The sequence below is a fragment of the Rhincodon typus genome, chromosome 13 (assembly GCF_021869965.1).
Source record: "Rhincodon typus isolate 14 chromosome 13, sRhiTyp1.1, whole genome shotgun sequence".
Classification (NCBI taxonomy): Eukaryota; Metazoa; Chordata; class Chondrichthyes; order Orectolobiformes; family Rhincodontidae; genus Rhincodon; species Rhincodon typus.
The window spans coordinates 26,899,871-26,916,204 of record NC_063344.1 but is presented as its reverse complement, the minus strand read 5'-3'; the positions used below and the strand labels follow the sequence as shown (position 1 = coordinate 26,916,204).

The 16,334-nt window shown below is 39.7% G+C and overlaps 1 protein-coding gene across 2 annotated transcripts in view; it reads right to left on the bottom strand.

The window, feature by feature from the left end:
- The window catches only part of LOC109938889 (DISP complex protein LRCH3-like), a 145,296-nt gene that overhangs the window by 27,676 nt on the left and 101,286 nt on the right, over window positions 1–16,334 (bottom strand). For both annotated transcript variants that reach the window (XM_048604799.1, XM_048604800.1), the window contains exons 10-12: window positions 6,838–6,914; window positions 2,005–2,059; window positions 1,109–1,270 (exon numbers count right to left, since the gene is read on the bottom strand). In XM_048604799.1, coding sequence (XP_048460756.1) covers window positions 1,109–1,270; window positions 2,005–2,059; window positions 6,838–6,914 — 294 coding nt within the window. The remainder of the gene's footprint in view (window positions 1–1,108; window positions 1,271–2,004; window positions 2,060–6,837; window positions 6,915–16,334) is intronic.

Below are 16,334 nucleotides of genomic sequence, written 5' to 3'. Positions count from 1 at the left end.
AAAATTTTATTTGAGATTTATTAAGTTGAAAATATCTTATCTTCATTTATTATCATTCCTAGTTGTTCACAGCAATATGACTTGTCAAACAAATTAATCTGATGGGAAAGCCCAGATACAAGTTAGTGAAACTTGCCCAATTGTTCAGTTGACAACTCAACATGTAATGGAGCCAAAGAGACCAGACCAATCCCAAAATTAGATGCCTGATTTAAAGCACAGGCACAAGTAATGACAGTTAGATTAGACATTCCTGGGCTGGGATGGAGCAAACAACTTCTATCTCTAATTAGCATCCACTTAAAGACAGCGGATCAAGGAGAAGATTCTGATTCTCGTACTGCCCACAGGTACAAATTGATGCCAAAATCCCCTGTACACATGAACATGCAAAGGTCAGCCATTTTCAATGGACTCGAGAACACTATCTTTTGAAAAAGGATCAAGGAAGAAAGGAAACTAACAAATTCTGCGCAAACTATTAACCTCATTTTTACTATTAACTTTATTTTAAGCCTGTAAGATGATGGATTACCATTCAAAGAACTCTAGGCGAAGTGCACTGACAGTTCAGAACATACTCATTTAAAATGCCTTAAGACAGGAGAAGGTTTAAATATGAGCAGAGTTTTTAAAGACAATGGGGGAAATACATGTTGACATAACCCCATCCCTCTTTGAAATGACTGGGTTCAGGGAAGTAAGAAAAGTATCATGTCAGAAAGAACAATATAACTTTGATTCATTTCATTTCAGCTGGACTATTAGGGCATAGTGAACACAGGCAGTGAACCCATATACTTCCTGAGTCCTATAGAACAGCTTAAGTAGAAATCCAGAGCAAATTTCTTAACTATCCTTGAGAAATTAAAATGGCTTGGCAATTCATCCCACTGAACCTGGTCTGCCATTTCTTTAGCTACTTAGGTCAGTAAAATTTAAGAATGGGGGACTTAATTGAAGTGAAATAATCACAAACAAGATGGAAAACAAAAATGAGTTTCTGCAGATCATTTCATCAATAAAATTACAAACCTGGTTAATTTTGGATTATTCTTGGAAAATGAGCACAGTGTTGCATTTAAATCTCTGAAATATTATTGCTTACTCTCACAAAGTCAAGAACGGCCTCTTTCTGAATTTGTTTAGTTCGGATTCTCTCCTCTTCATATTGCTGAGCAGCAAGTTGTGCCTCTCTTCTGGTCCGTTCTACGAGTAGTTGCTCACGTCTCCTCTGTAACTCCAATTCTGAGCACTCAACATCTGAAACCTGACAGATACAGTATTCAAACACATTTACCTGTTCATCAATCATTGATCACTTCTTTGTAACACCGATTGTAATATTCATGTGACAACATTAAGTTGCAGTTGATATAATCTATAACTATTTTAAGGACAATTATTTTGTTAATCTGCAAAAAGAAAAGATCAGGAATAATGAATTCTGAGTAATGAGAGATTTAAACAGTTGAAGATCCATGCTACACAGCTCTACTTTCATGATTGTTTTAAGGATTAAAGCAATTTATGTTGGTTTTTCCTCATTGGCTCCCAGGATTGAAACTGATAACTGAAGCTGATAACTAAACTTGCTGAGATGTCTGACATCTTCACTCGAACCAACTGGGGAAAGTTTAACAAGTATCACAGCTGCAATTCTATTAAGTGTAACAGTTTACTTGAATATTGCATATTGGGAAAATCAGAGCTGCCATCTCAATTTCTATTATTCTGCATTACTTGTGAAAAGAAGAGCAGAAAAGGAAAACACTTTGGGCAGATTGCAATAAAATGCATTAATTTCTTTATATTTAAAACACATATACTGCTGCACAATTCTTTGATTTAACTATTAACATTTTAATGTTGCCTCATCACTGCTCTAAGTCATTACATGTGGTTCCAGGACAATTTTAACATTTTAAGTGCAATTCCCACAAACTTCAATAACACTGAAGATGTTCTAAAAACATGGAATAGGATCAACAGTATGATAATTACCACATTTTGGCCACTAGATGGAGGTGGAGAGCTCAAGCCAGCTTCTGAAAATACACTAGAAGAAATTCAATCGTAGGTTTAATTTTAGAAAAAATTAAATGCTAGATATACAGGTAATAAGCTTAGAATCTTCAAAAATAATAGTAAAACTTGCCTTTATCAAATGATAAACCCAGCAAAATATGCTAAGATTTCATCAATACTGACATTTAAAATCACATTAAACTGTACATACCACATTATGAAACTATTACACACTTCTACTGGGAATAGGTGATGCATGCCAAGTTTAATTGCTGCCCTTCACCTCAAACAAACCACTGTCAATTATATACATGAAAAGAAACAAAGATCTGCAGTTGGGGAAGCAATGGTCAAGCGGCATTATCAATAAACTATGAATCCAAAGATAAAACAAAGAATTGTGGATGCTGGAACACCGAAACACACAAACAGAAATTGTTGGAGAAACTCAGCAGATCTGGCAGCATCTGTGGAGAGAAAACAGAGTTAATGTTTCCAATGCAGTGACCTGAGAAACATGAATAGGCCATTCAGCCCCTCGACACTGTTCCATCATTTAATGAGATCATGCCTGATATATATATGCTGTACACACCTTTGTCCTGTATCAACAAAAATGTATCTATTTCAGATTTAAAATGAACACTGATCAAGCATCCACTGCCAGTTGTGGAAGTGAGTTCCAAACATTTACCACCCTTTTTGAGTAGACGTGCTTCTTAACATCTCTCCTTAAGAGTCTGCCACTAATTCTCATACTGTGCTCCCTAGTTCTAGTATCCCCAACTAGTCAAAGTAGTTTATTTTTATCTACCAATCTTTTCCTGTTAATAGTTTTCTTTTATTCACTCGTGGGACATGGATGTTGCTGGCTGGCCAGCATTTATTGCCCATTCCTAACTGCCTTTGAGAAGGTGGCAGTGAGATGCCTTCTCGAGCAGTCCAGGAGATGTAGGTTGACCCAAAATGCCCTTACGGAGGGAGTTCCAGGATTTTGATCCAGTGACAGTGAAGGAACAGCGTTATATTTCCAAGTCAGGATGGAGTGTGCCTTGGAGGGGAAGTTGCAGGTGTTGCCCTTGTCCTTCTAGAGAGAAGTGGTCATGGGTTTGGAAGATGCATTCTAAGGATCTTTGGTGAATTTCCGCAGTGCATCTTGTAGACAATACACATTGCTGCTATGGAGCATTGATTTTTTTGGGGTGGGCGGGGCGGGTGTGGTGGTGGTGGAGGATGCTTTATGATGTGGTACCAATCAAGCAGGCTGCTTCGTCCTGGATGGTGTCATAGAGCCATACAGCACAGAAACAGACCCTTTGGTCCAACAATTCCATGCCAAGCAAGTTTCCCAAACAAAACTTGTCCCATTTGCCTGTGTTTGACCCATATCTGTCTAAACTTTTACAAATTATGTACCTGTCCAAATGTGTTTTAAATTTATACTCTGCCCTGCTTTTATAGCCACAGTATTTATAAAGCAGATCCAGTTCAGTTTCTCATCAATATTAGCCCCCAGCATGATGATAGAGGGGAATTTAGTGAAAATAAAGCCATTGAATGTCAATGGAATATGGTTCCACTCTCATTTGGAACTGTTGGTCATTGCCTAGCAACTGTGTGGTGCAAATGCTCTTCGTCATTTATCAGGCTAAGCTTCAATGCTATCAGGGATACTCAAGCTTCTTGAGTGCTGCTGGAACTGCACCCATTCAGACAAGTGGAGACTATTCTATCACACTCCTGATTTGCTCCTTGCAGATGATAGACATGCTGTGGGGAGTCAGTCGGTGAGTTACTCATCACAATATTCTTCGTCTCAGACCTCCTCCTGTAGCCACTGTTTTAACTTACTGACTCCAGTTCCATTTCAACAGTAATCCCCAGGATGTTGACAGTAGAGGATTCAGTGACGGTAATACCACTGAATGTCAAAAGGGCTGTAGTCAGATTGTCTCTTATTGGTGATGGTCATAGCCTGGCATTTGTGTGGCACAAATGTTATTTGCGTGGCACGAATGTTATTTGCCACTTGGCAGCCCAAGCCTGGAAATCATCCAGATCTTGTTGCATTTGAACACAGACTGCTTCCGTATCTGAGTCGTCGCAAATAGCACTGAACATTGTGCAATCATTGGCAAACATCCTCACGTCTGACTTTATGATGAAGGGAAGGCCATTGATGAAACAGCTGAAGATGTTTGGGCCTAGGACACTACCCTGAGGAACTCCTGCAGAGATGTCCTGAGCTGAGATACCTGATCTTCAACAACCACAACCATCTTCCTATGTGCCAGTTGACTTAACCAGCAGAGAGTTTGTCTCTGATACCCATTGATTTCAGGTTTACTCAGGCTCCTTGACGCCAAACTCAGTTGACTGCAGCTTTGATGTCAAGGGCTGACATTCTTAGCTCATCTCTGGAATTCAGCTCTTTTGTCCATGTTTGAACCCAGGCTGTAATGAGGTGCAGGAGCTGAGTGTCGAAATCCAAACTGGGCTTCGCGGAGCAGGTTATTGCTGAGCAGGAGCTATTTGATAGCGCTGTTGACTACACCTTCCATCACTTTACTGATGATTGAGAATAGACTAATGGGACGGTAATTGGCCATGTTGGATTTGCCATACATTTTGTGTATGGGACATACCTGGGCAATTATCCACATTATCAGGTAGATCCCAGTGTTGTAACTGTGCTGGAAGAGCTTGGCTATGGGAGTGGTGAGTTCTGGAGCACAAGTCTTTTGGAATACTGCAGGCCATCCTTGTCTCTCTGCTATAAGAAGGATGCTGTGAAACTTGAAAGGGTTCAGAAAAGATTTATAAGGATGTTGCCAGAGTTGGAGGGTTTGAGCTATAGGAAAGGCTGAATAGCCTGGGGCTATTTTCCCCGGAGCATCGCAGGCTGAGAGGTGATCTTATAGAGTTTATAAAATCATGAGGGGCATGGATAGGATAAATGGACAAAGTCTTTTCCCCAGGATGGAGGAGTCCAAAACTAGAGGGAATAGGTTTAAAGTAAGAAGGGGAAGATTTAGAAGGGACCTAAGGGGCAACCTTTTCATGCAGAGGGTGGTGCAGAGAATGAGCTGCCAGAGGAAGTTGTGGAGGCCGGTACAATTACAACAGTTAAAAGGCATCTGGATGGATATATGAATAGAAAGGGTTTAGAGGGACATGGGCCAAATGCTGGCAAATGGGACTCGATTAATTTAGGATATTTGGTTGGCATGGGCAAGTTGGACCAAAGGGTCTGTTTCCATGCTCTACATCTCTATGACTCTACTATGGTTGGTAGATTGTCAGAGCCCGTAGTCTTTGCACTATTAAGTGCCTCCAACCGATTTTTGATGTCACATGGAGTGATTCAAGTTGGCTGAAGATTGGTATCTGTGATACTGGGGATCACTGGAGGAGGCTGAGATGGATAATCCACTTCTGGCTCTTGAGAATGCTTCATCCTTATCTTTTGCGCTGATGTGTTGGGATTGTCCATCATTGAGAATGGGGAATGGTGGAGCCTCCTCCTTTAGTGAGCTGTTTAATTATCCACCACCCTGCACGACTGCATGTGGCGGGACTGTACAGCTTAGATTAGATCCATTGATTATAGGATTGATTGGCTTTGTCTATCACTTGCTGCTTATGCTGATGGGCGTGCAAGTAGTCCTGTTTGGTAGCTTCACAAGGTTGGTATCTCATTTTTAAGTATGCCTGGTGCTGCTGATGGAAGGGATCATTGACGGTGTGACCAAGCAGCACCTGTAACGGAATCATGTGTTCAATGACAGACAGTTTGGGTTTTGCAGAGCCACTCAGGTCTGACCTAGTTACAGCCTTGGTCCAAACATGGACAAAACAGAAAAGGCAAGTGTGAGAGCCCATGACATCAGAAAATGACAGAGTAGCAATAAGCCTTAGAAAAACTGGAGGCAATGGGAATTGGGGGAAAATCACCCCACTGGTTGGAGTCATACCTAGTTAAAGAAAGATGGTTGTGGTTGTTGGATGTCTATCATCTCAGCCCCAGGACATCACTGCAAGAGTTCCTCAGGGGAGGCCCAAAGTAAAGCTGCTTTATCAATGGCTTCCCCTCTATCATTACGGCAGAGTGGGAAATGTTGCAATACGACAATAGTTAACACCATTCACATCTCCTCAGATACTGAAGCCCTCCATATCGATATACAGCAGGACCTGCACAACATCCAGGCTTGGACTGACAAATGGGAAGTAACAATTACTCCAACTTGGATGAGAAATAAATGCTGGCCTAGCTAGAGGAACACAAATAAAAAAAAATGACTGGCTGTAGACTTCACACACCCTGACCTTTACCATTAATGTATTATGTGGAACTTTACCAAGGGCTTTCTGAAATAACATGTATACCAATCCCATCACTCTGCCCTTTCCACTACTTTAAATTATTTGTTGAGTCAAGTTGGACTTTCTTTTTCTAAATCTGTTTTATTAAATTATAGTATTTGTCTCTAGAATTTTGTTATCTATCTTTGAACTCTTCGAGCCATCGATGCCCAACTAACTAGCCAACAGCTGCAGGCATTATTTCTATCTTTCTAATGTTTTTGGTTCACTTTTTAATAAAGAATCCACACAAAAAGTTATTTTTTTCTATCCCCGCTTCCTTAATTTCTGGTTGGCTTCTTCTCTCCTTAAGGTGCAAATTCATACTGGAATACGGTTATACAAATACCCATAGACCGAAGTACATTTCTAAAAGCAGTTCACCAGCTTGGTGAATTCTTTAGTTATTTCATATAAAGTCAAAATTGAAACTGAAGGCAATACCTGTTTTGTTGTAGCCAGCCCCTGTCATTTACAGATTTTTGTGAATCTCCAACATGCTTTGATTTCATCGGAGAAGCCTTCAAAGGGAAAAAAAAAGTTTCAATACTAAATTACCAGTTGTAATCCTGCCCAACAGTTACAGTTCCACAGCAGTTTTATGAACTATGATTATAAAATGTGCGATGAAAGATGTAATACATACATACATTATATAGTGGGAACTAGATTTCAAAGTCAAGGCAGGTGGATATGGGGCAGTCCTGTGAAGGTTCTCTCTTTTTTTTTTAAAAACAGGACAGCAAATCATTTGAAAGTGATCAAGATGCATTCATTCCAAGAAAGCATAAGACTCCAGTGCCAAGGAGAAACCCTGTAATGTTAATGGGTGGGATATTTATATTGTTATGATCCCAGCTATATTATTACTGGACAAGTCAGATTTCAAAATCAAGACGGGCTTGAAAGATCATATTTTGATTTGTTTTTATTTAACAAGGTGATCTTTCATTGAAACACAAGCATACAATGACATATTATGGTTTTAACAGTAAACAAGTTTGTAACTCAAAATAAACTAAGATGAAATAGAATAAGCTATTTACATCTAATAAAATTTGAGATATTTCCAACACACTGTAAAGTTCAAGTCACATCTACTCTAACACTACTACTTTTTAACACTCAAATATCATAGAGAATTCCCTTCTGTATCTCATCTATAAGTTGGACTTATCTCTTTCTTTCAATTCCTCGTCTTGAGATTTTAGGGTTTAATGGCTGTAAAAGAATAGCATTGGGGAACACACTGAAATTTTGTTTTGCTGTTTGCGTTAAGATCTTTCTAACTTTCATCTATATCTTCATGCGCTTTTTGTTCTTGTATAATAAACATGTGGTCAATTGTTAAAGAATATCTGCAATCTTCAGAGAGTAACCACGATGGTAACTAATTACCAAAATGAAAAAAATTATCAAAATCAGATTTCCTTCTGGGATCTGATTTGTCTAGTATTATCATCAGCTGGAATCATTCAAATGAATGATTATCACTATCACTAACGCTGTAATCAATGAACGAAATATGTTTTGCGTTTGTACACATTTGTATATTGTACTGCATGTACAAAAACAATCCAGATTTTATTTTTGCATGTTAAATTGATCTATGCAAGTAAACAGCAACTAAACATAGTACAACAGTACAATGGGTTACTTAATTAACAAGGATGAGACTAAGTCTAAGTATTAAATTCAAACATCTATAAGTATAGAATGCTTCAGTAAACTACTATTCAATCATATAAAATGGGTATAAATGTCATTGTGGTTGTATTACTGGACTCCTAGTCTAAAGGCCCAATTTAATGAACTAGGGAAGTGACTTCAAATCTACCATGGTAATTTGAATCTCAATTCAGTTAATAAAACAAATAGTATGGAGACCATGAAATTACCTGATTGTGATACAACTCTATCTGCTTCACTAATGTCCTTAAAGAAAGTAAACTTGCCAGCATTATCTGACCTGGCTAATATATGCCACAGAGGGTGACATTTACCTGCCTGCTGTAATGCCCTAACAGTTACCTGGTTGTACAAAACTACGTTAAACAATGCATAAGAAGAATAAAATAGACGCACTTCTCAGCATCAATCTAGGTATTGGTATCAGACAGGACAAAGGCACTGCCAGCCCAGTCAGACCTACAATATGGTCGTCAGCAACAGCTGGGGATTTATACTAAAACTAGGGTAGCCAACAGAGTCATGCAACAATCTGATAGTCCTATTCTCAGAATTATATCTTTAACCCTGTGCAGCAGGTTCTTTCAGCAGCATTCCTGTCTATGCTCTGTTCTACTGGCAGAACAGACCTCCTCTGGAAACTACTGTAGAAAATACAAAAGGAGAAAATCTCTATTTAGAGAGGCGAGGGGTGATCAGGATTGTCAGCATGACTTTGTCAAAGAGAGGTCAAGCCTAACAAATCTGGCTGAAATTTATCAAGGAGGCTAGCAAGTATGTAGATGAAGATAGAGCAGGTGACATACTTTATGTGGACTTCAGCAAGAGCTTTAACAAGGTTCAACATGGGAAACTGATAAAGGTGGCAAAAACATCCAGGATTTCTTGGCAAGTTGGATCCAAAACTGGCTCAGTGGCAGGTGATGGTACAAGGCTGTTTGTGTGACTGGAGCTTGGCGTGCAGTGGCGTTCTGCAGGGAGTAGTGCAGGATCCCTTACTGTTCGTGTTTGTAATATTCACAAATAACGTAGTTGAGAGTGTGGGTGGGATGATAAGTGAGTTTGTGGATGATACAAAGAGATGGAATTTAACCCTGACAATAGTGAGGTGATACACTTTAGAAGTGCCACCAAGACAAGGGAGTATTCAAAGAATAAGAGGAAGTTCAGAGGAAAAGAGGGATCTTGGGGTGCTCGACCACAGATCATTGAAGGTTGCAGGACAGGTTGATAGGGAGCTAAGAAGGCATATGGGATGTTTGCCTTTATAGTAGTGGCATAGATGATCGGAACAGGGAGATTATTTTGAAGCTGCATGGAACTTTGGTCAGGCCATAGCTGGAGTACAGTGTGCAATTTTGATCCTCACGCCTTAGGAAGAATGTGACTGATCTCGAGGAAATTCACCAGAATTTGTTTGGGATGGAGCATTTCAGCTATGAACTGAGGCTGGATAAGTTTGGCTTGTTTTCTTTGGAGCAAAGAAGGTTGAGGAGAGGATCAGGCTGCGGTGTACAAGATTATGAGGGGTCTGGACAGGGAAGATAGAAAGCAGCTGTTCCCCTTAGTCGAAAGGTCAAGATCAAAGGGGTACCTTTTTAAAGTGAAAGGCATGAGGTTTAGAGGGGATTTGAGGAAAAATGTTTTCACCCAGAGAATGGTGGGATCTGGAATGAACTGTCTGGGAGGATAGTTGAGGCAGATAACCTCACAATCTTTAAAAAAAGTAGTTGCATAAGCACTTGAAGTGGGACAAGTGTTGGTAGTAGCGTATTTTTGGAGGACAGATTCCATGGGCCAATGGACTGCTTCAGTACTGAATGATTCTGTGATACACAGAAATGGTGACATAGTTATATACATGTGGGCAGAAGTTATCCAGGAATGCTCAGCATTGACATCTGATCCTAGACGTCTCAAGGCATCAGGTCAATCATGTACAAGAGTCACTATTCCTTATGTCGAACACCACTTTGAAGAAGTGCTGAGAATAGCAAAGGCAGAGAATGCTCTCCGGATGAAGACTTTAATATTCATCACAATGATAAAATGGAGGCCGTCAGTTTTGAAGGATGCAGTTGGCAGTTTGATCTTGCAGCATGTAATGAGAAAACAGAGACACCTCCCTGAGCTCGCTCTCACCAATCTATAAAGGTAAAAGAACTGGACCATAGGGATGTTCTCTCATTACAGAGAGACGACTGGCAGTGGTTTAACCTGAGAGTCACTGCGCCTCAGGTGAAGGGAGGGGTTGAGAACGAGAATCCTTCATGGTAACCTCTGCCAGTGCAGGAATTGAACCCACACTACTGGCATCATTCTGTATCGCACACCAGCCATCAACCTCACTAGGTGAACCGTCCCCCTGCCAATCTATATGGTCCACATCAATGACAATATTAGTAGGATAGAACACTGCACAGCCGCAGTGGTACCACATTCCATTCTAAACCGACAACACTCTCCACCTTATTGTGTGGCACACTACTCTGTTGGCAGCGGCATGGCGTGGGCTGGAAAGCCCGGAGTGGGACTGTGGTAGTGGAAAGTTGGACTCTCAAGTTTTTTTTTTTTCCTTATCTTATTGTAAGTTAATGTGAATGGCTCCATGTATGTATGGCGAAGGTACACACTTCTTACTGTATTTTTACATTGAATACATGTGACAACAAATGATTCAAATCAATTCTGAGTGGAGTCAGGAAATATATACCTGCAATGTTTCACACTGTGAATAAATCTATTCAAGCTTTGGATTCTTCCTTTAACAACTGCCTGTCAGGAGTAGAACATGGAAAACCTCACTCTTCCCCATCTGTCACTTTATTGCCCATTCACTTAACCTGTATATATCACTCCACAGACTGTTTGTGTCCGCTTCTCAGCTGGTATTCTCACCTACCTTTTTATTGTCAGCATATCTGGATTGGAACATCGCAGCCAGAGTAGGCTATTCAGCCCCTAGAACCTGCTCTGCCATTCTAGACCGTGACCTGTCATCTATTTCTCATACCATCCCCATTTCCCTTAGCAATAACTGTAATTAGAAATCTATTGATCTCTGTCTTGGACATATTTAATGACTTGAGTTTACATAGCTCTGAGGTATAGAATTTTAAATATCCATTACCATCTGAAGGAATTCATCATCATCACAGTCACAAATGGTTTGCCCCTTATTCTCTAACTTCCTGTTTGCATTTACACTTTCTATAGGTTTAAGAATTTGCTAAGCTCTAAGATAATGTATCAGAGTCATAGGGTATTCTTCTAAATTCCTGAAAATACAGGTCCAGTTCCCTTAACCTCTCCTCAAAGGACATTCCTGCCATCCAGGAATTAGTCTGGTGAATTTCCGTTGCGCTGTCTCCATGGCAAGTATATCCTGTTTTAAGGTAGTGGACCAATACTTCACAAGACACTCCGTGTGCATTCTCACCAAATTTTTATACAATTGAAGAAAGACATCTTTGCTCCTGCACTCAAATCCTGTTACAATAAAGGTCAGCATACAATTTTCCTTCCTAATTGGTTGCTGCAGCGTCATGTTAGCTTTCAATCAGTTCAGAACAAGGACTCATGTTTCTTTGGACATCAATACTTCTCAGTCTCTCACCATTCTATAAATACTCTGGATCTCAATTCCTCCTACCAAAGTGTATGACTTCACACTTATCCATATTATTTCTCCAAGCTGTTGTCCACTCAGCTGGTCCAAATATTGGAAAATCATAACCAGTGCATCCACCGTAATAAAAACCATGTCTTAAAACCGTAGGATGTAGGCCATTACGCTGTGGAAAAAGTTGGATTTTGGTCATTTAAATTTCTCCAGTACTTTTTTTCTACTGGCATTAATAACATGAATTTCCTCACTCTTACTAACCCCTCGGTTGCCCTCTATTTCTGGTTTATAATTTGTACTTGTGCCTTCAACCGTAAAGACAAACACAATATTTATTCAATATCTTTGCTATTTCTTTACTCTACATCATCATTTTTCCTGTCTCTGCTTCCAAGGAATGAACATTTATTTAAACAACTTTCCTTTTAATATTATACTTGTAAAAGATTTTACAAGAAGGCTCCATTAATATTTCCACATTCTTATAATGGTGTAATCCAGTATGGCAGTGTAAGAAACAAGGCTGAAGCATTTGCAAGCATTTTCACCTGGAAGTCCCAAGTCATAGGATCCCGACAGTGTGGAAAAGGGCTATTCAGGCCACTGGGTTTGCACCGACCTCCTGTAAAGCATCCCACCCAGACCCAGCCTCTATTCCATAACCCCACATTTAGCGTGGCTAATCCACCTAGACTGTAGGTCTCTGGACACTACAGACAATTTACCATGGCCAGTCTACCCAACCTGCATATTTTTAGACTGTGGGAGAGAACCGGAGCACCTGGCAGAAACCCATAGACATGGTGAGAATGTGCAAATGCAACACAGATGGATGATTCATCTCAACCTCCTGCTGAGATAGAAGCCAGGTTTCAGTTTGATTCAATTCAACTACCTTTGAAAAGGAGTTAGGTATAGTTGTTCTAGTTAAAAGGGATCAAAGCTACGCGGAGAAAGCAGGAACATGGCACTGAGTTGGATATCGATCATACTGAATGGTGCAGCAGGCTCAAAGATCCAAACAGCCTACTTCTGCTCCTATTTTCTATGTTTCTATATTTTCTAATCAACGTGTTCAGACATGTTATGACATACCTTTGAAAGAGACAGGACTTGAACCCAGCTCTTGTAGTCCAGCAACAGGGACATTACCACTGTATCCTAAGAGCCTGGTCTCTATGTTTTTGAATGACATAAATTAATAAGACCATAAAAATAGGAACAGGAATAGTCTGTTTAGCCCCTCAAGCCTGCTCCACCATTCAGTAGGGTAATGGTTGATCCGACATTCCTCACATTCACTTTCCTGACTTTTCCCCAGAACCCTTGTCGTCTAACTGATCAAAAATCTATCTTAGCCTTAAATATAACAAGGACGATGCCCCCACAGCTCTTTGTGGCAAGGGGATCCAAAAAACACTTAACCCTCTGAAAGAACAAATTCTTCCCCATATCAGTTTTAAATTAGTGCCCCTTTATCCTGAGACTCTACGTTCTGGTCCTAGACTCTCCCATGAGGGGTAACATCATCTCAGCATTTACCCTATCAAGGCAATTTCCCTACTCTTATACACCAACTCCCTTGGAATAAGATCTAACATTCAATTAACCTTCCTAATTACCTGCTGCACCTGTCTGCTAGCTTTCTATGTTTTGTGCACAAGTACCCAAAGTCCCTTTCTGTTAGAATATTAGAATATCCTTTATTATCATGTATATTCAATATCAAATACAGTGAAAAGTGTGTACCGTCGCCGTACATGGGCGCCATTCACATTAACTTAGAATAAAATTAAAAATAAGGTAACTTAAAGAGAGTCCAACTTTTCCTTCAGCATGCTGCCACTGGACTCTCACTGTGGGCTTCCAGCATACACCATGCCACCAAGACAGTCCCGCTCCAGGCTTCCCAGCCCATGCCATGCCATCAAGAGTGTCCTGCTCCAGGCTGCCCAGTCCACTACACGCTGTCAGCAAGGGCCCACTCCACGCTGAAGCGAAAGTCCCACTTCAGGTTTCACAGGCTGATTGACTGTCTCTGTGGCCACGCTGCCTCTGAAGATGCCGCTGCCACTCCGAAGTCCACCTCCTGTTGAAGAACTCTCTTTAGCAGAGAAGTTTGAGAAAAAAGTGGAAGGAGGAAGAAGAAAAAACATGCAAACGAAGAGGCCAAGCCCTGGCAAGGAGCCCATATGCTGTCTGCTCTGCCAAAGCCATCTTAAAAATTTTTTTGCAAGCTTTCTGCAGTTTTTCTCTGTTTAAATAATATTCTGTTCTTTCATTCTCCCTTCTAAAATTAAATTCACATTTGCGCACATTAAACTGCATTTGCCAACTTTCTGTCCGCATATTTAAACGAAGAATATCTCAATCAACTGCTGGCATCCCTCTCACAACCAGGCTTTTTATCTATTTTTGTGTTGCCTGCAAACTTGGTTACCGTACATTTGTTTCCTTCCTCCAAGGGTATATATATAGTAAACAATTGCACTGGTCACAGGTCACCAACCTGATAAAGAACCCCTTATCTCCACTCCCATGAGCCAATTCTCTAGCCATGCCAATATACTACCTCAAACACGATGGGCTCTTATAACTTCTGTGAGGTATCTTGTCAAATGTTTTTTGGAAATCCAACACATCTGCTGGTTCTCCTCTATCCACTCTGCTTGAGACTTACTCGAAAAAATTTTAATAAAATTAGCCAGACATGATTTCCCTTTCATGAAGCCATGCTAACTTTGCTTGATTAAATTATGATTTTCCAAATATTCTGCTAATACTTCCTTAAGAATTGATTTCAATAGTTTTCCAACAAGACACGTTAGGTTAATCAGCCTCTAGGTCACTATTTTTGCTTCCTTCCCTTTTTGAATAGAGGTGTCACATTAGCAGTTTTCAAATCATCTGGTACTATGCCAGAATGTAAGGATTTTTGGAAATTACAACCAATGCATTCACTATCACTGCACTTACTTATTTTTATGATCCTAGGATGCCAGCCATTAGAGACAGGGGACTTACCTGTCTTTAGCCCCATTAGTTTGTCTAATACTGCTTCTCTAGTGATGATACTGAATTCCTTATCTGTATTCTTTAGTATTAATAGGATACGCGAATCACCTTCCATAATAAAGACTGATGGAAATTATCTGTTCAACTCCTCTGCTATTTCCTTGTTTCCCAATAACTATCTCCCCAGATTCATTTTCAAAGGAGTCTGTGTTCACTTTGATCTCTCTCTTCCTTTTGATAAATTTAAAGAAGCCCTTATTGACAGTTTTTAATACTCCTCGCTAGTTTGCCCACGTAGCTTATTTTCTCTTTTTCAGTCTTCCTTTGCTGGATTCTGGATTTATCCCAGTCTACGGGGCTATCACTGACTTTGGCCTCCTAAATGCTCTTTCTTTCAACTTAATTCTCTCCACAATTTCCTTGTTTAGCTATGGTTAGTTTATCCATCTCTTAGAATCTTGCCCCTTTACTGAGATGTATTTTTGCTGAGAGTCACGAATGACCCCCTTAAATATCTGCCACTGCTTGCTTACTATTTCTCCTGCAAACCTATTCGCTCAGTTCACTTTAGCCAACTCTATCCTTGTTCCATTGTACTGTATATATTCGTGTAAAAGTCAAATTTTTTTAGACTTTTTTTTAAGGTTACATGGATACTACTTTTGAGGGACTAAAATTCATGCTACAGTCTAAACTACTGTATCATTACAGAAGCCCAATTGATCTCTAAACAAATAAAGAAAAACAACAAAAACACAAAATTCTCTTGCTGCGACACAGTTATTTGTCTTCTCTGCAACTTCAATAAACTTTCAGTTTAAACACTGCCGAATATTTTGTGTGTTTTCTGGAGGGCATTTTTACACAAAATGAAGAAGAAATTTCAAAACCTCAACTAGGTATATGACTGTATTCCATGAGTGCTACAGGGGAACTGAGCTCAAGTGAGTTGCACACAAAGGGAGGTTGTCGCCCGACTCTGACCTGATGCATCTTAAATTTCATGCCAAATTGGTTGAATTGTACATCAAAAACATATAATAGCCTGAAAGAAAAATTCATTTCCTAGTCGTAATATCGTAACATTTATGTATAGGATAATACCTTGACTCACAAATGTTGATCTGTTATCTGTGAAGAACTAAGGTCGACTTTTAATTCAACTACCTTTGAAAAGGAGTTAGGTATAGTTGTTCTAGTTAAAAGGGACCAAAGCTACCTCTCAGTTAGGACTCAATAAATGGAAAATTCCAGATTTTTTGGCCAAAAATAGGGGTTGATTTTTTTTTTTTAAACAGGAGATCGACTTGTACTTGAGTATATACAGTAATTCCCTTTATTTAAATTAAAAACAGTTGTTTCCGACCCACGTTTTTCACTTCCAAACTGCATGTTAATTTCTATCATTTTATGGTCAATTTTCTAGGGTTTCAAAAGGCACTTATTCGGCAATAATCTGTTTACGGCCTTAGTTCAAGCAAGGGCAAGAGAAAAAAGTTCCAGAGTTGACAGAAACTGTTCTTAAGATCAAGGCAGGGTTTCACCAAGCGTGGCATCACGGAGTCAAAGTAAAATTGAAGTTAAAAGGAAATGAGGGAAAAAATTCTCCACT